We start from the raw sequence: 24,216 nt of genomic DNA, 5'->3' as shown, positions 1-24,216 counted from the left end.
CAATTATGATTCAATGAACCAGATTCATGGTCTCTCATATGTCTTACTCTGAGCTGATGGTTCACAAAATTGTGGAGGTTTTAAAAAATTGACTAACCTTTATTCTACAAAATATCAAACCCATATACATGAAAAAATAGCATGTTTGACATATTTTACTTCTTTAAATTGTGATTTTACACTTTCGTGCTGAGGTTGCTCTGTTATTATTATTGGGAACACAGGCTTACCATCTTAAATATCCGTGGTTTTGGGTTTCTATGGTAATGGATCCTGTGGCATTTACATGCATAGCTGTTATAAATGTAGTTCAAATATATTGCCTCTAGAATCTGTCTCTAGTAGTCAGTCTTCAAAAAAAATCAGCTCCAACTAAAGCTTAATAGTTCATTGCTTGTTTAGAAGCGTTTTTTTTTTTCTGCCAGAAAGCCTCAAAATTGCTCGTTTGGGGCTTTCAAAGTTCGGCGGTTAATTCAGCTCGCTCTCCTTAGTTAAGAAATGCAACAGTCGCATTAACTATGGAGAGCAAGCCGATCAAATTAACCACCGAACTTTGAAAGCCCCAAACAAGCGCTTTTGAGGCTTCCTGGCAGAAAAAACACTTCCAAACAAGTAATGAACTATTAAGCTTTATTCGGAGCTGATTTTTTTTGAAGACTGACTACTAGGGACAGTTTCTAGAGGCAATATATTTTAACTACATTTATAACAGCTATGCAAGTAAATGCCACAGGACCCATTACCATAGAAACCCGAAACCACGGATATTTAAGATGGTAAGCCTGTGATTGGGACAGTCCTACAAGACTGAATAATTCAACTAGAAGAAAAACTCAATTCATAACTAACATAGGTAATAATATATTTAAAATACTTAATGCAGTACGTAACTGGACTCCAATTACATTACAAAACTCCAATTACATTACAAAGGTTTTCAGATGAACACAGTCAGGTAACTGCTCATTTATGCAAATGAATCAGACACTCTTCATCTGGACTGGCATCCATAGAAGAGAGAGCTAGAAATGTACCGTATAGTTTACGCGGGCTCAGTACAAGGCTAGATTTACCTCCTTTTAATCTTGAGTTTTTACATCGGTCTTTTTCATTTTTAGCTAGTAAACTTTGGAATGCGCTACCCCCTAAACTCAGATAATCTCAAGATATTGTTTCATTCAAGCGTTCTCTTAAAGCCCACATGGCTTAGCGGTAGTGATTGTAAATATCGTTATTGTTAATATTGTTAATATTGTAACTTTTTAGTGATAGCTCTTGTCTATGATCTTCGATCCTGTTTTTAGTTATTTAATAGATCTACTTATTATTTGTATTCTTACAGAAATTATGTTTTATTTCTAATTGTACATACACGTACACGTTTTAAAGAGAACTTCTGTACTCCTAGGTGTCACGTGTTTGAATAAAGGATTGATTGATAGTGGTGGTACATTGGCTGTCTGTGGAAATAAATAGGGTGGTGGCAAGTCTTCATCCCTTTGAGCTGTAGGTATCTATGGAAATAATCAGCAAGAAAATCTACTCTCAGAAATTCTGTTTGGAGAGTTTGATTATGAATTTCTGAGGGTCACCTAGCTAAGGTCAAGATAATTCCAAATTAGATAAAACACAATCATATCACATACCATTTTATAAACCTTACAGCGCTACTGCGACCAAAAATGCACCTTTTCCTTTCTCCTCAGAGGTTGAAAGTGACTTACCCTAAGTAACAAATTTGCCAAATCTTAAGGCCAAACTCCATCGAGAAGTAATATTATTTTCCCTGTAAATTCGCGATCTAAATGGCCGCCATTATTCGAACTACAGAACTCCGTGTGAAGAAGAAGAAACTGGGTCGAGAACGGAAGTGAAGTCAACGACTCAACAAACGTGGCTAATTTGGTATGCCGAGAGAGAGTTGTTTTTTCTGGTTGCACAGGAAGGAAGGAATAAAATTTGAAAGAATTGTTCCCCAGCTTTCTTTTGCATATTTCTTGTAAAGGCATGCCTTCGCGATGTTGTCGAAGTGAATCAAAGATGTCACAACTAAAACCATTGTAGTTACTTTCGCGGATAAATTTTTAATGTCTTCGCGGCGCTGTTTTTAAGGAATAACATTGTCAAATTTGAGAAACTTACGCTTACACCAGAAAATTGGGAAAATAAAATGCAAAAATTTCGTCGCAGTAGCACTTTAAGAGTGACTAGCATCTAATTTCTCCTTACAATATCAATTTTGGATCACACATTAAGGTCAAGAAAATAAAGGAAATGATAACCAATCAAAGCAGCCCTTTATTGTCAAACAAATTCTCCTGGTCAGCCTCTTTGGAAGTGTATGTGGGACAGTATGGAGAATATACATATATCTTATTAAACAAGCGCGAGGGCCATACTGGAAGAATATTGGCCCGAGGTCTTGACAGTATGGACCGAGTGCAGCGAGGTCCATACAAAAAAGACCAAGGGCCGATATTCTTCCAGTACGGTCCCGAGCAAGCTTGGTTAATAAGAGATTTATTACACGACTGAAGTTCAAAGGGACACAAGTGTGGTATCATTCGGGACCATTCGGGACAGTGCCTGGTCCAATACTGAGAGAATATTGACCAGCAATAGAGCATTTTGATTGGTTGATTTTAGTTATTGGCCCTCTGACTTCCCAAGTCATGTAATAAAAACTAATATTAGGTCGTAAGGAGTTTCCGCCACCATTAATTAAATACCCAGTAATTATGTATTCATGCACCATTACCTGGACTTGAGCTGGATTCTGCATTTGAGGGACAGCAGCTGAATGAGGCACAGTAGCTGAATGAGGCACAGTCACTGCTCCAGCTAGGTTGGATCCTGAGGGAACTGCCCAGTAAGTGGGTTGCTAAAAGGCTACTCCAAGCTGTGCAACTGCACCAGGCTGCCAAACGAATAGAAAAATCTTCTTCATTAACACTGAATATTTTTTATTCCAGAGTTTCTATGCTTATGGTACTCCATATGTCAGTACAAAGATACATCTAATTACCTGCTGCATGATATACACAGGTGGCTGGCCTGTTGCTGGGTATCCATGTGGCACCACACCAGCACCAGTCTGCATTAAAACCAAACCAAGCTGTGCCCCTGGGTACAGGTATTGAGGTTGGCCATATGTCACTTGCTGGTTGGTCCTTGACTATAGTTACAGTAATTAAACATTAGGTTAAATATGAAAGTCACTCATTCAAAATAATTATTGTCATTCATCGAATAAGGTCAAGAGAATACACAAAACCATTTACAAAAATAGGCAGGTTTACAATGGAACAAGTGAACAGGAAAACAGATGCTTTGAAACAAGTGAACAGTCCTTCCATCACTTGGCATCTATCATTATGATCTTATCCAAGAAGACTGATGGCATTTCTGAGGCTCTAGTGTTTTTTTTATGACTGCTGCTACCAGAAGAGAGGAGGCCATAATAATTAATAAAATAACATTATTTCAGAATTAAATAATAAGTCTTATCTTCAAAGAGTTGGGTGTTCCACTCATTTCTTGCATTTTTGTACATCTAGCCATTTATTTTTGAAACATTTAACAAATTCCTCATGGTTATCAAAGAAGGAATAAATCATGTTTACTTTTGTAAAACTTAAGAAAAATACATTTGCCATTAAAGGGAGGTTTGTCCTACCTTCTATAAAACAGCAAAATACTCTTCTTAAAGTAGCTTTTTAATCAGCTTTTAACTGATAACTTCCATACAATAGTATTGGACTCAAGGTTTAAAAATTGGAAATATCACTGGATATTCCCCAGTTTTGTAGTCCAGTCATGACTGACACACATTTAAACCAACTAATAATATGCTGAAATATTTGATGCAAGATAAAAAATTATATGAGCACCTAACAACAAATGATTTAACATTAACTCAACGTTAACAAATGAATTGTCGGTGGAGATTGCTTACACTACTCACAACTCCTGGTGAGGTACAACAACAGATAGATGACGCCAGGGCCACGAAGAACTCAATAAAGGAGAAAAAAAGCAGACAGGAGCCTAAACCAGCCACATTTGCATGGGTATCTCTGTGAAAGCCATACTCCTCATAACAGTTGGTGTAGGAAGTGAAACCATTATAACCTCCGTTTCTATAAAAAATCCCTAGAGGCTTCCTTCATTGCAGCGTAGAATACAAGAGTAATACAATAGCAGATGAACATCCCTCCTGACAAGATGCAACCTGTAATAGAGGCACCCATAAAACATCCAATCTGTTGATAAAAACACACCACACAATTTAAACACATAACTTACATGTAATTTACTGTATTTTATTTGATTAAGTGCCAAACCTCAAAGAAACGTCCAACTTTGATTAAATATGGTATTACCCCTCTAACAAATGATATAGGAATGGACTCTCCCCTGGTAAGAGCATAACCTTGTTTTATACCTTGCCACTTCTTTTCAATTCCAATTCTTTAAGAACTGAAAAATACCCAAATAACCCCCAGGGAATTGAAGGAGAGGAATGCTCTTTTTCTTTTTCTAATTCCAGAGCTTTCATACAGGGGGCTTGTCACAACTTGTGTGTCTAGTTGTTTTGAGAAGAGGGCGAGGAAAAATAATGCGTCCCTCTTAAAAAGGCACAGTAACTCACCAAACACTTATCTGGTTTTGAATCATCTCTTGCTCCAATGTATCCTAAAATTCCGGTGATAAAAACCTAAAATTATCCAAACAAGCAGAATGATCTGTTAAATAATTCAATTTTTGCTGTGAATTTACATTAATCCTTGCATTTCCAAGATCTCATTAGTAATTCTCTTTACTATCTAGCATACAATTCTTGTGATGTGAGTGTGGAGAATTTGGTATTGGATCAACTAATATTTCCCGAGGTGACATTTTCCTTTATTCTCATCACTTGTCTGTTTAATATCATATTGATATTGTAAGGAGAAATCCTGTCACGGTCACTTGGAGGGGGGGGAGGGAGGGTTAAAGGACTAACAATATAACTATTCTTATTCTTCAAGTATTCGTATTTTTGTCGCCATAAATATTCGATTCATATCAAACAGGACTCCCAGCCAACTAAACTGGAGATGGAATCCATGCCTTTTATCTGATTCAAGTGCTTCGGTTCTTGGGTCAATTTCTAGACCAATTTAATTTTCATCAACAGAAAGTTTTTGTAAAGGCAGTTATGAGCTCATTCAACATAATCTACATTTAGTTCGCATAAATGATGAAGCGCCTGTGAACTGTTCACTCATCTTTAATTAAAGAACAGAACAAATCACCACCCGAAAGAGTAAAATACATATTAACTTCTGGTAAGACCAAATAAAACGAGAATTTTAATTTTACGACGTAAACACAACGTTACAATTCTAGTGTTCGCGCGCAAACAGTCTTGGGTATAGCGTTACAACAGTTGCGATGGCCAGCGGCCGCTCCATCCTCCCCCCAGTGAGTCAATAAGACGAACGACAATCGAAAAACAACCTAAATGAACCTAGATCACAAACAACAAATTAAACAGTTTCCATGAAAGGGCTACAAGTGTTCTCAGTTAAATCAGAATTCAACATCGCTCTCTTCAAACAGATTCCTCCAACACGCATAACTTTGCGACAGGTCACATCAGGGTTCCGTTAGGAGTTTTCACTTCTGCCATACGAACTCTACCATCCTTCCCAGGGAATGTATTTAGAATTCGTCCGAGGGGCCAATGTGACCGAGGCGCATCATTATCCTTCATTAGAATAAGATCTCCTTCCTTCAAGTTCCTTCGTTCTTTATTCCATTTTGGGCGCATTGTCAAGGTAGGTAAGTATTCTTTACGCCACCTCCGCCACATCATGTCAGCTAGCGCTTGGACCATTCTCCATCTCTTGCGGCTATTACTTTCTCGCTCCTCAAATCGGCCAGGTGGACTGTTTGGCGAGGCTCGTCCGATGAGAAAATGGTTTGGCGTCAGCGCTTCGAAATCGTCGGGGTCATCACTGACGGGAGTGAGGGGTCGACTATTAACAATAGCCTCTGTCTCGACTAGGACTGTATGGAGTGTTTCCTCTGGTAATACCTAGTCATTTATGTCAGTCTTCCTAGCTCTTTTGACCTGCTTGACTGTTGACTCGAATATTCCTCCTATGTGTGGGGACGACGGCGGGTTGAAGTACCAAGTGATCCCTTCTCGTGCCAGCTCGCCGGTGATTCGTCCCTGACTCAACGACTTCAAAGCTTCACCTAACTCTCTGTTCGTTCCCACGAAATTAGTTCCGTTGTCTGAACGGATTGTTTTTGGGTTGCCTCTTCTCCCACGAAACCTTCTCAACGTCATGATGAACGAATCAGTACTCAGATCGCCTGCCACCTCCAGGTGGACCGCACGGGTAGTAAGGCATGTGAAGATACACCCCCACCTCTTATCAGTTACTCTTCCCCTCTTGACACTAATTGGAGCAAAATAATCTACACCCGTGTTGGTAAATGGAGGCTCGCTAAGGGCGAGTCGTTCTCTGGGTAAAGAGGCCATCACAGGAACGGTTGGCTTAGCTCTCCTTCTCTTGCAAAGAAGACATTCATTAATGATTCTTCTAATAAATGACCTTCCTTGGAGGATCCAGAACTGTTGGCGCACGAGAGCCACTATGTGCTCCCTTCCTACGTGGAAGTGTCTTTCGTGGATGTCTTGAACCAACAATCTAGACAGAGGATGTACCGGGGAAATTAATGCTTGATGTTTTGCTTCAAATGGTATCGGAGCTTTAGTCAGCCGACCTCCAACTCTGATAATTCCATCAACGAGGACTGGTTGCAGTGGAAGTAGTGGACTGTTAGACGAGAGAGCTCGGTTCGCTTGCGGGTCCTCGTAGTCGTCCTTAAACGATTCAATTTGAGCTTGTTTACACAAGGCTAGCGAGGCTTCTTCGAGATCGGCGGCGCTCAAACACATGGTTTGACGTTCTGGAGGCGGATTCATCTTCTTTATTTTACACCTCAGAATGAATTTGTATCTCATCCACCAAGCGTACTGCCGACATAGCTTTCTCCAAGAGGAGTACTTCTTCCATTGCACCATGTTTATAGATGAAGTAGTGGACACCGCAAGGACTCAGCCCTTAAATTCTAGCTCAGTTTCATCCACAATTGATACTTCCTTAGTACTCGGCCACTCTGCTTCAGGCAACATTAGAAATTCTGGACCACTGATCCATCGACATTTCGGAGTCAACTCTTGAATATCCTTCCCTCTCGTGCAGTCATCGGCCACATTCATTTTGCCAGGAATGTGATGCCACTCCTTAACGTCCGATTTGGAGACGATTTCAGCAACTCTGTGAGACACGTACGTGCTAAATCTCCGCTCGGTGTTGCTAAGGTAGTGAAGCACTATCCTAGAGTCACTCCAGAAATGCGTTTCATCGATTTCAATGTCGATTTCTTCCACTATCTTAGACCTCAGCCTAGTGGCTACAACGGCAGCCTGTAACTCCAGACGCGGAATGGTCAAGGCTTTGATTGGCGCAAGCCTAGTCTTACTTAAAACAAAGCTCACATTGACATCTCCACGAGTCACCGCACAGAAATACGCAACTGCTCCGTAAGCGATTTCTGACGCGTCGCAGAACACGTGTAGTTGTACCTTTAGGCATCGGTCGCGGTGGAAGCCATACCACCGGGGAATCATGATCGTTTGAGAGGATTTCAAACCTTCTTTCCAACCTTGCCACTTCTGGAGGATATCATTGGGCAGCTCGCTATCCCACTCAATCTGGCGTCTCCACAACTCTTGGATGATCAGATTCGCCTTTATTACATAGGGCGCGGCAAGGCCTATGGGATCAAACACGCTACTCGTGGCACTCAATATTCCTCACTTGGTGTTTGGGAATTCACTCTTCGCTGGTTCAAGACTCAGCAGATCTTGCTCTGCACACCACTTGACGCCTAAGGCTCTTTCTTGAGGCAATCCATTACAATCTAAGTGAATAATGTCGCACGCCACTTCTGACGAAGGGATTGCTGTGAGCACTTCTCGTCTGTTTGACATCCACTTCGTTAGGCGAAACCCGCAAGTTGCTAGGATTCCTATCAAATCTTTAGCCAAACCTGTGGCTTCATCGCAGTTTTGCTTCGATGCTAGGAGGTCTTCCATATAGAGATTACGTCGAACAGCGTTGATGGCATCCTCGCTGAATTTCCCTTGCTGATCACGAGCAGTTCTCTGCAACGCATAGTTTGCGCAACACGGTGAATCCACAGCGCCAAACACGTGAACAGTCATCCTATATTCACTTGGTCTCTTCGTTTCATCTAAGTCTCTCCACAAGAAGCGCAAAGAGTCTCTATCTTCTTCACAAACTCTCACTTGATGAAACATTTGTTCAATGTCCGCCATCACGCCGATCCTTCCAGTTCGAAATCTCATAAGGGCCCCTACCAAACTGTTCAACAGGTCGGGGCCAGTCAGAAGCTTGTTATTCAAGGAAACACCATCAAATTTTGATGCGGCATCAAAGACCACACGGACCTTTCCAGGCTTGTTTGGATTAACAACTGCATGGTGTGGTAAGTACCATGTTTTTGGGGTTATCACTTTGGCCTCTTCTTGTGTCATCTTTTGGGCGTGTCCTTTAGTGACATAATCGTTGATGACTTTCTGATATTTTTCTGCTAGCTCTGGGTTTTTCTTGAGTTTCTTCTCAGTGGAATGAAGTCTTGAAACTGCCATAGCATAATTGTTAGGCAAGACTGGTTCACATTTCCATAACAGTGCTGTTTTGTAGTGGCCTTCCTCCTTGACTGTGTTGCTTTCAAGGATGGCCAGAGCTTGTTTGTCGTCAACCGGTTCTTCTACTTGTAGTGAATGACTGTCATTTCTACTAGGTCCACCAAAGTGAGGGGTTGATGTGCTCCGGCTGGCTGAGGCCCATTGTGTTACGTAAGATGGTTGAGAGTGGTTTGATGGGGCAGTGAAGTTTGACTCGCGAGGAGTTTGGGTTAAGTTGTCAAGGCAACTACCACTAGGCGTTGATGCCAGAACAACACTGCCATCCCCCACTAGGAAACTAACTGTTGGAGGGACTTCTCCACCAGGCCCACGGCAAAATGACCAAGTAACAGAGGTTGTTGCAAGAGCAGCTGTATTACTATTATCAAATGACGCAGGTTTGCGCTGGGACGCGGTCACATAACCAGGTGAAGACGAATCTCTGTAAGATGGAGGCCTCAAGGGTAGACTAAAAGGGGTAGCAATAGTTTGAGAAGAGTATTTTCTTTCAGGACGGTATAATCCCCGTTGAGGCGACTGCACTGCATTAATGAGTGTTAACATATCTGATTCACTTGCTTGGGCAACTGATACCAGAGTAGAGCCTAAAGTGAGGCTATTGCTATGAGCTGCATGGAACTCTAGATCCTTTACTGGCAAGGGCTTGGAAATTGCACGCAATGGAGAGTATTCATATGAGACAACTTTTCTATCCAGAGAGGACTCTGTGTAAACATCTCCTTTGAGTTCTTGGAAAACGTATCCCTTAGTAATCCCGGGCTCAACTTCAGTACAGGGACTATCTTTGCGTTCAACCTAAGAGGTTGCTTTAGGACTGGGCACTACATAATGTTTCAAAGATGGCGAAGATTTACTGACCTTGCAGATTTCATCATTAGAGGCCTTTCCTTCGTTAAATTCTTGACCCAGTATTTCATGCTCAAGATGTGCCACCTCAGCTTGATTTTGAGCGGAAATCACAGCCATTTCGTCTTCTCTTTTCTTTCGTAGTAGGTCGAGCTCTCGTTTTCGACATTCAACGAAGACCCCCGGTCTTCGTTTTCGAACTACGAAAACGAAGACCCTTTATTAAAGGCAGACAATCCTTTGAAAGTACGATTGTAGAAGTACCCCGAGCACTAGAAGTTGTTATTTCAGCTTTTGATATGTTAAGACAGTTCGCGAGTGGTTTTTCTTGGTCTTTCTTCAGCCACCACTGCTTTCGGCTCTTGGATTTGTTTTTCTATGCATTGAGTCCAAGTTTGGAACAGACATCCCTGTCGAAGGAGCGATCGGAATATTTTAGGGCCTCATTAAGGTTAAGCAGGCTTTATTCGGGCGCGTTCTCTCTTTTTCGGCCCAGCGCGCATTGCGTGACGGACGTGTGCAGTGAGAGAACACGATCTCGCTGTTGGTGGTGTGACAAAACGATGGCTTCCTTTGAACAATTGAGGTCGAAGGCCGACTATCGCACGTGCGGCCGTGGGAAACATTTTTGCGCGAAACTGGTGGAGATGGAGCGGTAAAAAATTCAACTATGTCGGTTTTTCGAAAGTTTAAGCTTCCTCAGCTAATACGAAGAGGGTCACCTGACAGAAAAATTGCAGAAGAGATTCCACGCTTCAAATGTAGTGAATTTCCGGTAAAACAGAAAATAGGAAAAGGTTCCTTTGGAGATGTTTACTTCTCAACATGTGGCGCTAGGCCGTAAAAGAGAGTACGCGCCCGAATAAAGCCTGCTTAACCTTATTGAGGCCCTAAAATATTCCGATCGCTCCTTCGACAGGGATGTCTGTTCCAAACTTGGACTCAATGCATAGAAAAACAAATCCAAGAGCCGAAAGCAGTGGTGGCTGAAGAAAGACCAAGAAAAACCACTCGCGAACTGTCTTAACATATCAAAAGCTGAAATAACAACTTCTAGTGCTCGGGGTACTTCTACAATCGTACTTTCAAAGAATTGTCTGCTTTTAATAAAGGGTTTTCGTTTTCGTACTACGTAAACGAAGACCCTGCATTAACCCAAAGAATTGCTTAATTTTTAAAGAGAATTTCCTAGCAGAGAAAGCTTAACGACCGTCAGAATCTATTTCAGCTACGAAATACAGTAGAAATCGATTATTTATTGACAGAACTCGAGTCATTTTTCCTGTACAGAACGTTCTCTGTTATTCTGTCACGCAATGCTAACTAGATATCAAAGGCGGCTGGCGATGGAATTCTGCCTGCTGTTCCAGAATGTGTGGTAAGTTTACCCGAAGAAACTACGGTGGCCCAGAAGGCTCAACGTAAACAAAAAATATACTGCAGCAAATCAAAAATATACTGCAGCAAATAAAAAATATACTGCATCAAATGAAAAAATCAAAACGCAAAGAAAAAAAGTACCGCAGCAAATAAAAAAAGGCAACGCAAACAAAAAATACTGCAGCAAATAAAATATGCCACGCAAACAAAAACAAAAAAAGAAAACGCAAACAAAAAAAATTGGAACGCAACGCCAAGGAAGACTGGGTAATAGTTCTTAGTTTCCCGCCAACACTCGTTCCATCCTTTGCTTGTTCACCTTTCTGAAACCATGTTTTGCAGCGAACTTATGACAGTACCATGCTGCTCCTTTCAAAAATCGATAATAACTCTATTTTCATACCCTTGATGAAAGTAATCCTCTATAATCCCACGCAGATCGCTTTCGTCCACAGCCTAAAGCGAGTTCCAGTTCATGCTGTTTTGGCGGGAAACTAAGAACTATTACCCAGTCTTCCTTGGCGTTGCGTTCCAATTTTTTTATGTTTGCGTTTTCTCTTTTTTTTGTTTGCGTTGCATATTTTATTTGCTGCAGTATTTTTTGTTTGCGTTGCATTTTTTTATTTGCTGCGGTACCTTTTTCTTTGCGTTCTGATTTTTTTATTTGCTGCAGTATATTTTTATTTGCTGCAGTATATTTTTTATTTACTGCAATATATTTTTAGTTTGCGTTGAGCCTACTGGGCCACCGTTGGAAACCCTCGAGAATATCAACACCAAATTGGCTCGCATAGCGAAACAGAACAGACAAGACGGGCCCTATAATAATACGGGCAATATAATAATACGGGTCCAAATACCATCTGTGCGATGGCTAACCCTCGCCACGTGGATGCCCTGTACACCATGACTGCGATGAAAGTGGCGACAAACAAACAAGTGAATCAATGACGTAATTTCTAATGGTCGGCCTCGTTTCCAAGTGTTCCTGCCCCTCTGGCCTCTATGCATTTTGGTGTTCTAAGCATGTCTAAATTTTTGAAAGACAACAAAAGTGCAGAAGCCCACAGGGCAAGTGTAATTTATAGTCTTTGAAAAATTTATAAGTGTTGATGCACCCCAAATTGCACGAGAAATCGTGGTATTACTTGTTGGTAATTTACAAAATTTGCAAAAGCAGTACCCAAAGTCAAGACAGACAAAATCTGGACAGCAGTCAAGCTATTTGCAATTTGCACTTGAGTTACAACTTTGTACTCGAGTTACATGAAAATGCACTCACTTTCAGCCAATCTGACACACAATTCTTTCATGTTTATTATTACAGCTTACAGTAACTTGGTAGCCATGGCATACTATCTTACATCACCTCAAGATTTAGCTATTGCACATAAGGTGTTGGGCTCTTTGATGATCATACTTGGATTTGCATTTAATCCATAATTGCTATGGATCATTGATGTCTGAAAAACAAGCACAATCAATAACTTTTGTGGGGTGCAGCCCATAACACATTACTGTGTCAGTCTATACGGAGAGAACAAGGTTTAATAAAATAGCTGATTTGCTAATGTTTCCATACCAAAACAATGTGGAGAGTGCATTCAGTTCCTTGCATTTAAGCACTTTACAAGGTACTCAAAGGCCGTTGGTTACACAATGAAGAAAGGTACACCTCAGTGCTAGATGTTGTATTTTAATCGAACAACGATGAAAGAGTCCTACGATACACATAATGAGCAACTGTGCTAAATTAACAGCTTTGCAGGTTAAGCACAGGTAAACAATACATATGTAAAAGAAACAGGTTCCCCAGATTTCATTTACCAGTGTTAATCATTTTGGAAGAATTACTTCTGTCCTGAATTATGAGGGAGTGATTTTACCTCAAAACATTGAATCTATTAAGAATAACTGGACCAAATATATAGCCTTTCGTGCATATGCATATTATGAGATGATGGTCCACTAAATTGGGGAATATGTTTAAAACTGAACTACATTTACTCCTTTAAGAAAGTATTTCAAACAATTTAAATGAAAAAAATAGCACATCTGACCTCCTTTATTACTTTAGAATATAATTTTGCACCTGCTTGTTATGGTTACAATGCTATTTTAAGGCTACTAAGCCTTAGCTATAGTCTTAGATGTAGATGTTATTTTAAGCCCTATAGAGCCTGCGCTACAAACATGAATAAAAGTTACAAAAGAATTTATAGTCTATTTACAGCTGAAGCGTAAGTACTATTATGGCCAAAATACCCACTTTTTAATCAACAGTTATTAATCACTTTGAAGACCTGTCAACCAAACATTCCTTATAACATATATACTACAAGAACTCACAAACACAAATTTTCTAAGGTATGCCGCAATTGCACAACAAAGGTCTCCTGGTGTACAAGTCACTGTTCATTATTGTAATGACGTCAGACACTAATTATTTGGATTGGCACCCATGGAAGAGAAAGCTTGTGGTGGTACATTAGCTGTCTGTTCAAATGAATAAGGTGGTGGCCTGTCCTCATCCTTTACTGCTGCAGGTATCTATGGAAATATTTCTAGTATTAGCCTATCATTTTTTTAACAAATTCTCCTTGTCAGCCTCTGAGGAAATGCATAAAGAACAGTATGGAGAACATGCAAGCCAATGGTAGGATGCAGATGGTTAACATTTAATAGTTATGTACTGGTGCATAATTACCTGAACCTGAGCTTGATTCTGCACTTGGACAGCAGAAGCTGAATAAGGCACAGTCACTGCTCCAGCTGGGTTGGACGCTGAGGGAACAGCCCAGTAAGTGGGTTGCTGAAAAGCTACTCCAGGCTGTGCAGCCACTCCAGGCTGTGCAGCCACTCCAGGTTGTGCAGCCACTCGAGACTGCGTAACCATTCCAGATTGTGTAACCACCCCAGGCTGTGTAACCACCCCAGGCTGTGTAACCACCCCAGGCTGTGTAACCACCCCAGGCTGTGCAACCAACCCTGGCTGTCAGATGAACAAAGTAATCTCCATTTTAGACATACAAAATTAATGACTTCAGACATCATGAAATGAAAGATGTTGTTCAAATTTGAGTTCCCACAAGGAATGGACCCCAGGCTTTTGGATTCTTTGCTCATATGGGCTAAAGAGAGCTCACTGGAGAGCTGGGCCATCAGCTAGCCTTATATTTAACAAACACAAATTTCTTGATCAGCCACCAAATTTAAAAATGTACCATCTTTTTTTCCAATATGTAGCACCATAACATAACTAAAGTGAAGTGCACACTCTGATTGGTTTATTCAGTGTTCAGCATTTGCCCATGGGTGTATGCTGCTAACATAAAAAATTATGCAAAGACTAGCTTTCACACACTTGTTTTTTCTAGTCACATGCGATTTGTTAAGTAAAAGGGAACTCTTTTGCAACAATGTATTAAATGTTATGTTATGTCATAAAAGATATGGTAAACACCACAGCAAACACTATTGAGTTATGGATGCACTTGAGAGGTTTACCACGCACTCAAGAAGCTAGAGTTGCTCTTGACTATCACCTCGCACAACTTTAAGTTTCATCTTTGGTTATTTTCATTCAACTGATTAATCAAGCACTATTATATAACTTGACAAAGGTTAATTATTTGCCCACAATCATGCACAATCTATAGTGCTGCAGTACCATCTTAAAAGAGACTTCTTAAACCTGGGATTGTATCCCTTAATTGATACCTTTAGATAAATTAGATTTTCAACAGTGAACACTGCACTGAGCCACAGAAAAATATTTCATTTTTCTCACAAATAAAAACAAAGAACAGTGCATCATTCTGTGCTTATAGTATACCCCAAAACTTTCTGTTGCCTCAAACTTTTTCATCTGTCTGTCTTTGAATTGTAATATAAATCAATGCATAAGTTACTTCTGGTTACCTGCCGAGCAAAATACACAGGTTGCTGGCCTGTTGCTGGGTATCCCTGTGGCACCACACCTGCATCGGTCTGCATTAAAACCATACCAGGCTGTGCCCCTGGGTACAGGTATTGAGGCTGTACATACATCATTTGCTGGTTGGTCATTGTCTATAGCCACAGTAATTAAAAAATCAATTATATTAACTACTAATTAAAAAAATGTAATCTAAAATAATGTCATTGCACCAAAGGCACAAAACCATTTTAGGCAAGTTTATACATCACTCAGTTCCAAGCTTTTATCTGGGCAACCCCTCTAGCATTTGAATTTTTATAACCCTTTTATTCCCTGAGTGATCAAGACAGAATTTCTCCTTACCGTATCAATACAATATCAAGCAGACCAGTGATGAGAATAAAGAAAAATATAAATTAGGGGATTTTAGGTTGATCCAATACAAAATTCTCCAAACCAACATCATAAGAACTTGTATGGTAGACAGAAAGGAGAATCACTTATGAGATCTGAGGAGTGAAAGAGTTACGATTGGTTCCTCCAAACTCCTGCCCTCCCCCTTCTGCCCCTGAAAAAAAAAATTGCACCACCGAAGCACAAACTGTTAATGAATGATCATTTGTGTGATCAACCAATGTTGTAGAATTAAGTAATGTCACATAATAGTTTTTTGAGCCACTATTTTGTTTTTCACTAGTAAACATCACTTGAAGATAGGAAAATTTTCTTCTATGCCATTTGCTCACAAAAGCAAACATATTACCTTAGTTTAAACTTTGCCATTAAAACATGTGTATTCCACCCGTTCAAATTTCCCACCCACCCACAAAAGGTTAAAATTCTTCACCCCCAGGTACAAATGACAGTCGAATGCATTAAAAAAAAAAAAAAAAAACTCTTAACGCTAACACCTGTATTGTTTAGGTAGAGATAACTTACATTGCTCACCACTCCAGGCGAGGTACCACAGCACACTGCCGTGCAACAGTAGACAGATGATGCCAGGGCCAAGAAGAACTCAACCAAGGAGAAAATAAGCAAGCAAGAGCCTAGACCAGCCACGTTTGCTGCTGTTTTTCTTTTAAAGTCATACCTCCCGTAACAGTCGTAGTAACGTGTGAACCCACTGTTATAGTCATCTGAGTATCGATACTGATTCTCACAGTATGCCTTCATTTTGGAGTAGTTTGCAAGAGTAACACAATAACAGATGAACATCACTCCTGAGATGACACAAGCCGTAATAGAGAAACCCATAAAACACCCAATCTGTTGAGATAAAAAACACACCACACGATTCAAACACATACCTTTTATGTACCGTATTTATTCGATTAAGCAGTCCACCTTAAATAAGCACTCACCTTGTAGGTAAGAAAAGTTAATAAGTGTCCAGCCTTGAAAAGGTGCCCACTTCCTACCACCCCTTACACTTCCCCCCACACCCCCCCAACCACCCCTTACACCTCCCCCCAAACCCCCCACCACCCCTTACACTTCCCCCCACACTCCCCCCCCAAAAAAGAGAGTGAAAGGACAAAGTTATCAAATGAATGTCAATCACTCAACATGTCTACAGTAAGCAAACTGAACATATCTACTAGTGGAGAAGGAGTCCACCCTACTTCTACCCTTTACCAAGGCACAGCCCTGGATATTAATAAGTATGTGTGCACGATTGTACTGAAAAAATGGGCAAGGAAAAAAAAATCACAAGTCTCTATAAAAGGCTCAGTAACTCACCAAACACTTGTTTGGGATTGAGTCATCTCTTGCTCCAATGTACCCCAGTATTCCAGTGATTAAAACCTATAAAACATACAAGCAGAATGATCTGTTGAGAAATTCAATTCTTACTGTGGATTTCCATTACCCAGTAATAACATATATATTCTTCAAGTCTAAATGACAATAATAATAATAATAATAATAATAATAATAATAATAATAATAATAATAATAATAATAAATAAATAATATATAATTTAACAATGGATACTCCACTGGGTGGCTCTTCTCTTGTACTCTGTTTCCAGATCAAATTGGAATTTGGAGCATTGGTTCTTGTAGTGGGAGGAAAACTAGGGGACCCAGAGAAAAACCCTTGGTACCAAGATGAGAACCAACAACAAACTCAACACACGTGACGCCTGGTTCAGGTATCAAACCCCGGCCACAGTGGTGGGAGGCAAGTGCTCTCACCACTGCACCATCCCTGCTCCCTGGCCATAAATATTTTAATATAAAATTCTACAACATACAGTCCATTTGCCTCTTAAAATTGTGATCTGTATATACAGTACAGTGGAACCTTGATTTAATGAATTGCCAAGGGACTGGGGAAATTGGTTCATTATATCAAGGGTTTGTTAAATCAAAAACCTTGATATAACAAATTTGTGGGAAAACAACTGAAATGTTACATACATACATACATACATACATACATACTTTATTTATTCCAGAAGCATATGATAACTATTATATACAAATAAAACTAAAAAGAAAATACTTCTAGAAAAGGAAGTTAAGAGGTTATCCCTGTGTAAAAACTCCCTTAAAAGAAAAGACAAAATATAAATCAAAATCATTACAATCAAATATTTAAGTACGATTTAAGTTTAGATTTAAAATGCTGAAAGCTGTCAGCTTCCACTATATCACCCGGTAACTCATTCCATAATTTGACAATCCTAATAAAAAAAGAATTTTTGTAACAATTAAGTCTAGCTGGTTTAATATAGAGTTTGTATTGATGATTTGCTCTCGTAGACCGAATCGTGGCAATATCAAAGAAGTCTTCAAAATTTAAATGATAAAAACCAAAAACTATCTTATAACATTCGACTAAAGATAAGTAAGTTCTACGGTCAGAGAGAGTGGGCCATTTTAGCAGTTTGCATCGGTCTTCATAGGACATTTCTCCTTTGCGTTGATTTAAAGCGAGTCTTGAGGCTCTTCGCTGTACATTTTCAAGGGTATGGATGTCCTTAACAAGGTAAGGACACCAAACAGGTACCGCATATTCCAAGATTGGCCGTACCAGAGACATGTACAGCATAGAAAAAACATTTGTGTTAGCGGTGCCTACTGAGCGTTTAATGGAACCTAAAACTTTGTTCGCTTTATTGACAGTGATACTTATGTGATGGCCCCATGAAAGATCTCTAGTTAGTGTGACACCGAGATCTTTAAAATTAGTCACATCTTTCAGGGGCTTTTCTAAGAAATAATTAGTTACCGACTTATCGCGTAAATGCGTAATTCGCATAGATTCGTTATATTGAGGTATGGTTAATAATTGTTGTTAATGTTTATGTGTGTGCGTGTGTGTGTGTGTGTGTGTGTAGTGTGACATTGTGCCTTATGTCTATATGAAGCTATAATACACTGTACAGGTGTGTACATAGCTACAGCACCAGAAACTTAATGGGTCAACAAAATTTTAACAATTGCAACTAGCTTGCCAAATGTCATAATGACAGGGTTAATGAATACCACAACCAAACAGAAACTCTAAACAAAAAAAAAAAACACATTACTTTCCTACTAAAATGGCTAACCAAGATGGCCAATCAAAATTCTTCCACTATAAATTGCCTCATTTTTCTCATTCTTTCCTTTACAACTAAAATTGCTAATCGAAATGCTTGAATATGAACAGTGTGTACAGTCTTAAACAACTGCATAGTTGGTCTGTTTCGCATTTGTCTTTGGTCAGGTGTTTACATTTTATCAGGCTACCTGTATACGTTTGGGCTTCTGGATTGCGTTTGTTATATCAAGGATTTCGTTATATCAAGGTTCATTACATCTGTTAGAATACGCACTCCAATATCATGACAACTGCACCCTTCTCACAATGTTTGTCGCAGTTAATCATGGCTTATCTACGCATTAGTAGAAACTGCTTTAAGAAATGCTGCAAAATTGTATAGGTGATTACTATGCCAAGTATATTAACTTAAATCAGAGCCACTTATGAATGATTGTATAAAGTCAGTAAAATACGCAATAAAAATCAGTTGTTACTCCTACTTGTTGATGTGTATGTTCTAGTTACAACATGGTGACATCAGTAAACCTAACAGGTTATGGGCCCAGGAGAACGCTTATACTTGACGGGGATGAAAACAAGTATGAGCTATGGGAGGTGAAGGTCTTTAAAGTGCTTTAAATGTGGACAAAAAGGGCACAGAAGTTCAGACTGTTACTCAAGCAAAATAACAGACAAGTGGTGCCACTAATGCAAAAACAATTCTCACAAAACAAAAGATTGCCAAAAAGGGAACTCTGACGCGGCAGAGTCTGCAACAGGACTTGAAGAACACAAACTTAAAAGGGACACTAATAGTCATAGTTTTGTATTTACTGTTAAGGATCAGGAAAGTAAAGGTGAGATTATTTCAAATTTACTTTTAGATACTGGCACTACAAGCCATAATATAAACAACAAATCTAAGTTAAAATTTTGTAGATTTTGACAAGAAATTTGACCCTAAAACGCATTTCATTGAGTTAGCCGATGGAAGCCAAGCAAATGTGGTTTTAAGAAAGGGAAATGCAAAAGTTAAGCTGTATGACATATACGGTAATGTGCAGGATGAGGTGTTGAGCAGTGCCGTTTACATCCCATCATACAAACAAAATATTTTTTCCGTTTCCGCAGCCATAGATAAGGAGGCTAGTATAACCCTTGACAAGGATGCCAAAACTTTTAGGGCACCAAATGGCATAATGTTTGGCATAAAAAAAACAACTTGGGCGTTTATTTTATTTGAATAATGTTTCTGCCCAAAACAATGCCACCACACTAATGGAGTGACATAAAATTATGCGGCACTACAATTTTAATGATCTGCAAAAACTTCAAAGCATAGTTGAGTGAATGAAAACTGTGGATGACCGACAATGTGAGTGCCCTATCTGCACACAAGGCAAAATGTGCAAATTTTGGAGCAGCAAACCAGATGAGAGAGCAAAACAGCCTTTAGAATTTGTTCATTGTGATTTAGCCAGCCCAATTAATCCAGTATAGCGATAGATAATAAAGATGGCTTCAAATATGCATTATCATTCATTGACAACTATACAGGAATCAACATGGTGTATTTTTTTAAGCAAAAGAGTGATACCATGGAGGCGACGTAGAAGTTTTCAGCCGACACCGCTCCTTTCGGAAAGATCAAGCATATTCCGAGCGACAATGGTACGGAATTCACTAACCAAAAGTTTAAATCTTTGCTGCATGAAAATTCAATTAAACACTAAATGAGTGCCCCATATTCCCCACATCAAAAATGATGGGACTTTATAGAGGGTGTGGTGAAGCCTTTTTGACATGGTGCGTTGTTTACTGCTTGAGACAAATTTACCAAAAACTCTTTGGACTTACATAGTGATGGCATCTGTATATATTAGAAATCAATGTTTTAACCCTAGGTTGGGTAAGACTCCTTCCGAGGCGCTAACAGGAAAGCCGCCAAACCTAGGCTATATGCACATTTTGAGATCCACGTGTTTCGCTTATGTGCAAAATGCCAAGAAATTGGATGTGCAAAGCAAAAGAGGCATTTTTGTGCATTATGACAGGGAAAGCCCAGCTTATCTTGTTTATTACCCTGATGTTAACAAGGTCGAAAGGGTGAGATGTGTAAAATTCTCCCAAACAGAAATTGAAATATAGGGGAAGAATCAATTCTCCCTACCCCAGTACAAAGGGTTGATACCAAACCTATTGAACAGGCTGACCAACCACAAGAGAATGAAAACATTAGAGAGAATAACGACAATGACCCTAGCAAGGGAAACACAAGGTACCCCACTAGAATTCGCAACAAACCCAGACATCTTGACGAGTATGTTCTAGACAACAATGTCAATTACACAGTAGACTACTGTTACAGAGTTGCAAACATACCGACAATGTACGATGAGGCTGTGAACTAGCTCGAGGTGAGTAAATGGCAGAAAGCCATGGGAGATGAGATAACGGCCTCAAATGACAATGACACGTTTGACCAAGTGATGCCTTCGGAAGGTAGGCAAATGGTTGGGGAAAATGGGTGTATACTATCAAAAATAGACCAAATGGAGAAGAAACTCATAAGGTGCGTTATGTTGCTAAAGCCTATTTGCAACTTGCTGAAATAGTCTACCAAGAAACATTTGCGCCTGCAGCTCAAATGAGTTCAGTTCACATGCTGATGCAACATGCAGTCCAAAATAAAATGATCACTCACCAGATGGATGTTAAAACTGCTTACCTAAACGAGCCAATAGATTGCGATATTTGCATGGAACAGCCAAAAGGTTTCAAAGAGATAAGCAAAGACAGCGAAAAGCTAGTGTGCAAATTGAAGAAATCACTTTACAGTCTCAAACAAAGCAGGAAAAATTGGAACAATATGCTGCTTAGCTTTTTGTGTAACGAAAATTTTTTCTCAGTCACTTGCTGACTCATGCGTGTACGTAAAGAATTCAGAGAGCGAAGGATATGTTACCCTGATTATTTGGGTCGACGATATCATTACACCAGCAACCAGTTCAAAATTGTTAGAGAGCGTAAAAGAATCTCTCAGTCAAAGATTCAAAATGAAGGATTTAGGTAAGCTTCTCGTGGTTTTTGGAACCCAATTCAAGTGCAGTGAAAGTTCAATTGAAATGAGCCAACGCCAATACATTGACAAAGTTCTAACCAAATTCAAAATGAGCGATTGCCAGCCAAAATCAACTCTACATGCTTTTGGGGTAGAAAAAGGGTGTGGTGTAAACTCACAAGAATTAGATGACCCCAGATTGTATCGAGCAATTGTTGGGAGCTATTTAGTGACAGGCACAAGACCTGATTTATGGGGTTTTGCTAAAAGTAGGCCCGCGGCGGAGCGGCGTGTGGCCCACAACAGCCTGCGACCCGGAGGCCTGGTGGCCCAGTCCTGATTTTCCACAGTTTTTTTTTTGTCCAGTGGTAAATCCACGCGCATGCACAGATCTGCATCAGGTTTGGGCATGCAAAACGGACGACAGTGACTTTGAATTCACTTACCATTTAATCATTTCAATCCTTGTTTCTGTTTGTTGCATGTTGTTCAGACAAAAACGTTTTGATTCTCTGTTCATTAATCTCTCCACAGAAACCGATAGCACAATAGAGGACTTTCATTATCGAACGATGAAAGTGATTTTCAGACCATACTTTGAAAGTGAAAATATCATAAGTAATGTGAACTGCGAATCTTTTCTGTACAGAGACATGCCGATCTATTTACAGGAACTCCACCCCAAAAGGAAAGCGTGTTCTCAAACATTGCTTTCCGGCGATGTAAGTACCATATTATACAATAAGCACCCTGGGGCCCATTTCTCGAAAGTCCCGGTAACTTAACAGGCCCGAAGCCATCTTTTAAAATAGAAATTTAAAAGATGGGAAAGCAGGTTATGACATCCAAACCAGTCCTTCTTTCTTTAGCTGATAGTTTTATTGTATCATTTTTAAAACGTTTGAAATTCCCATCTTGAATGAAAACAGAACAGCTTTACGGGCCCGTTAAGTTAGCAGGACTTTCGAGAAATGGGTCCCTGGGCGCTTACTAAATTTTTGGTCCTGAGGGGCAGTGGGCCCTTATTCAAGGCTAGGCACTTCTTAAATTTGCACCACTTTTTGGCACGTAGCAGAATTTTAACTGTTCATTGAAAGTTTTTGTACATTTCTAAGGAAACTCTATGTTCGGGTAAGTCTCTTAGTGGTACTTACTCGCTTTCAATCTCATTGTCACTTAGGTCAACAAGCGTACTCTGCTTCTCAGTCGGGCGTCCGATCGATTTGCTGACATTACACTGTCAGACATCGAGGAGGCAGCTCCTTATTCGAGGTTGGGCAAAGAAATACGGTACATTATATCGGGTGTAAAAGGATTACTTTTCGATCACAGCAAAAAGTGAAAAATTAAACCCCGCCATCAACAAATTCAACTTTGTTGTTTGTGTTGTGCTTCAATTTTACCCCTGGTTCATATTTTCTTCTCCTTTGTTGTTATGATACTTTCACTAATAAACATAGAATGAAAATGTTTTTATCTGAACAACGTGCAACAAACAGAAACAAGGATTCAAATGATTAAATGGTAAAACGAATTCAAACTCACTGTAGTCCATTTTGCATGCCTAAACTCGATGCAGATCTGTGCATGCACGTGGATTTACTGCTGGACAAAAAAACTGTGGAAAATCAAGACTGGGCCTCTGGGTCGCAGGCCGTTGCGGGCCACTGGGCCTTCAGGCTGCAGGGCCATCGTGGGTCGCGGGCCGAGGGCCTGCATTTAGTAAAACCCTGATTTATGCTATGTCGTGACTAAGGCCCTGTTTACAAGCAAGGAGGGTAACCCTTGTGCTAGGGTTACCCAAGCGGGCAGGTCAAAGATAGCCCGGGTTTACAAGCAAAATTTCACAGGTAGGATTACCCTACCACCCCGGACAACTTACCTATACTTGGTAACCTCACACATTGTTATCAATGTTCAAAGGGTCTGAAAACAAGTAAAAAGTTGTCCCGGGTAGGCGAGTTATCCCCAGCAGAGCATTTACAAGGCAGCTAGGGTTACCCTGGTGCTAGGGTAACCCTAGCGCTCAGCTAAGGTTACCCTAGTGCTAGGGTAACCCTAGCTGCCTTGTAAACACGTCGATGAAAAAAAGAAGAAATGTGGGAGCGTTAGGGTAACCCTAGCACTAGGGTTACCCTCCTTGCTTGTAAACAGGGCCTAAGCTTTCACAGAACATGGCCAAACCTACTGAGTCAGATCTAAACTTGGCAGAGTTTAGATCTGAGTTTCCATCAGGAACTAAATATAAAAGTCAGAGACTTCAATATACAATCGAAAAGACAGTCCTACGCATTTGTAGACACGACATTCGAAGCTAGCTACATGTACACACAAAACTTACCCAAAACGCTTACTTACCCAAAGGCCAACCCAAACGCCAAAAGCAACGTACGAACTCCAGTATTCAGCGGAGAAAATACACGCTACTCCGAACACGATCATTATAGCCCCAAATACCATCTGTGCGATGGCCAACCCTCGCAGGGTACTTGCTCTATACACCATAACGGCAATGGAGACGGAGACAGAATTTGTCCTTCGACAGAAGTATTTCGAGAACAAGGAAAAAGAGAGCAGAACAATGACGTCATATCAGATGGTCGGCCTCGTTTCCAGGTGCTTTCGTGCTGCGTACACACAAAGCAAGCAAAATTGATTCAATCAGCATTTAAAACATC

At 40.1% G+C, this 24,216-nt stretch overlaps 3 protein-coding genes across 3 annotated transcripts; all 3 read right to left on the bottom strand.

Moving 5' to 3' along the window:
- Positions 1-78: 78 nt before the first annotated feature.
- Positions 79-7,084, bottom strand: LOC111333888 (uncharacterized). The gene is made up of 5 exons (XM_088748955.1): positions 4,652-7,084; positions 3,956-4,262; positions 3,026-3,175; positions 2,759-2,917; positions 79-1,514 (listed from the first exon to the last, which is right to left on the bottom strand). The coding sequence occupies exon 1, from the start codon at positions 7,079-7,081 to the stop codon at positions 6,083-6,085; it is 999 nt and encodes a 332-aa protein (XP_088605081.1). The 5' UTR covers positions 7,082-7,084; the 3' UTR covers positions 79-1,514; positions 2,759-2,917; positions 3,026-3,175; positions 3,956-4,262; positions 4,652-6,082.
- A 30-nt stretch (positions 7,085-7,114) lies between these two features.
- Positions 7,115-7,690, bottom strand: LOC148739488 (uncharacterized). Its single transcript, XM_088749495.1, has one exon. The coding sequence runs from the start codon at positions 7,688-7,690 to the stop codon at positions 7,115-7,117; it is 576 nt and encodes a 191-aa protein (XP_088605621.1).
- A 5,008-nt stretch (positions 7,691-12,698) lies between these two features.
- LOC111333878 (uncharacterized) lies at positions 12,699-24,112 on the bottom strand. The gene is made up of 6 exons (XM_022939512.2): positions 23,897-24,112; positions 16,683-16,748; positions 15,879-16,208; positions 14,942-15,091; positions 13,728-14,012; positions 12,699-13,570 (listed from the first exon to the last, which is right to left on the bottom strand). The coding sequence occupies exons 1-6, from the start codon at positions 24,041-24,043 to the stop codon at positions 13,460-13,462; spliced, it is 1,089 nt and encodes a 362-aa protein (XP_022795247.1). The 5' UTR covers positions 24,044-24,112; the 3' UTR covers positions 12,699-13,459.
- Positions 24,113-24,216: the final 104 nt, after the last annotated feature.

Source organism: Stylophora pistillata, chromosome 2 (assembly GCF_964205215.1).
Source record: "Stylophora pistillata chromosome 2, jaStyPist1.2, whole genome shotgun sequence".
Classification (NCBI taxonomy): domain Eukaryota; kingdom Metazoa; phylum Cnidaria; class Anthozoa; order Scleractinia; family Pocilloporidae; genus Stylophora; species Stylophora pistillata.
The sequence above is the reverse complement of the archived record's forward strand: the minus strand, read 5'-3'. Positions and strand labels throughout refer to the sequence as shown.

Excerpts from the sequence above, each read along its gene's own strand:
- LOC111333878 (XM_022939512.2), bottom strand. The coding sequence starts at position 24,043 with ATGGTGTATAGAGCAAGTACCCTGCGAGGGTTGGCCATCGCACAGATG. Across the intron at positions 15,092-15,878 it reads CGCCTGGAGTGGTGAGCAAT|ACAATGACCAACCAGCAAAT; the intron begins GTAAGTTATCTC and ends CTGTGGCTATAG. Across the intron at positions 14,013-14,941 it reads CTGTGTATTTTGCTCGGCAG|CCAGGGTTGGTTGCACAGCC; the intron begins GTAACCAGAAGT and ends TTCATCTGACAG.
- LOC148739488 (XM_088749495.1), bottom strand. The coding sequence starts at position 7,690 with ATGATTCCCCGGTGGTATGGCTTCCACCGCGACCGATGCCTAAAGGTA.
- LOC111333888 (XM_088748955.1), bottom strand. The coding sequence starts at position 7,081 with ATGGTGCAATGGAAGAAGTACTCCTCTTGGAGAAAGCTATGTCGGCAG.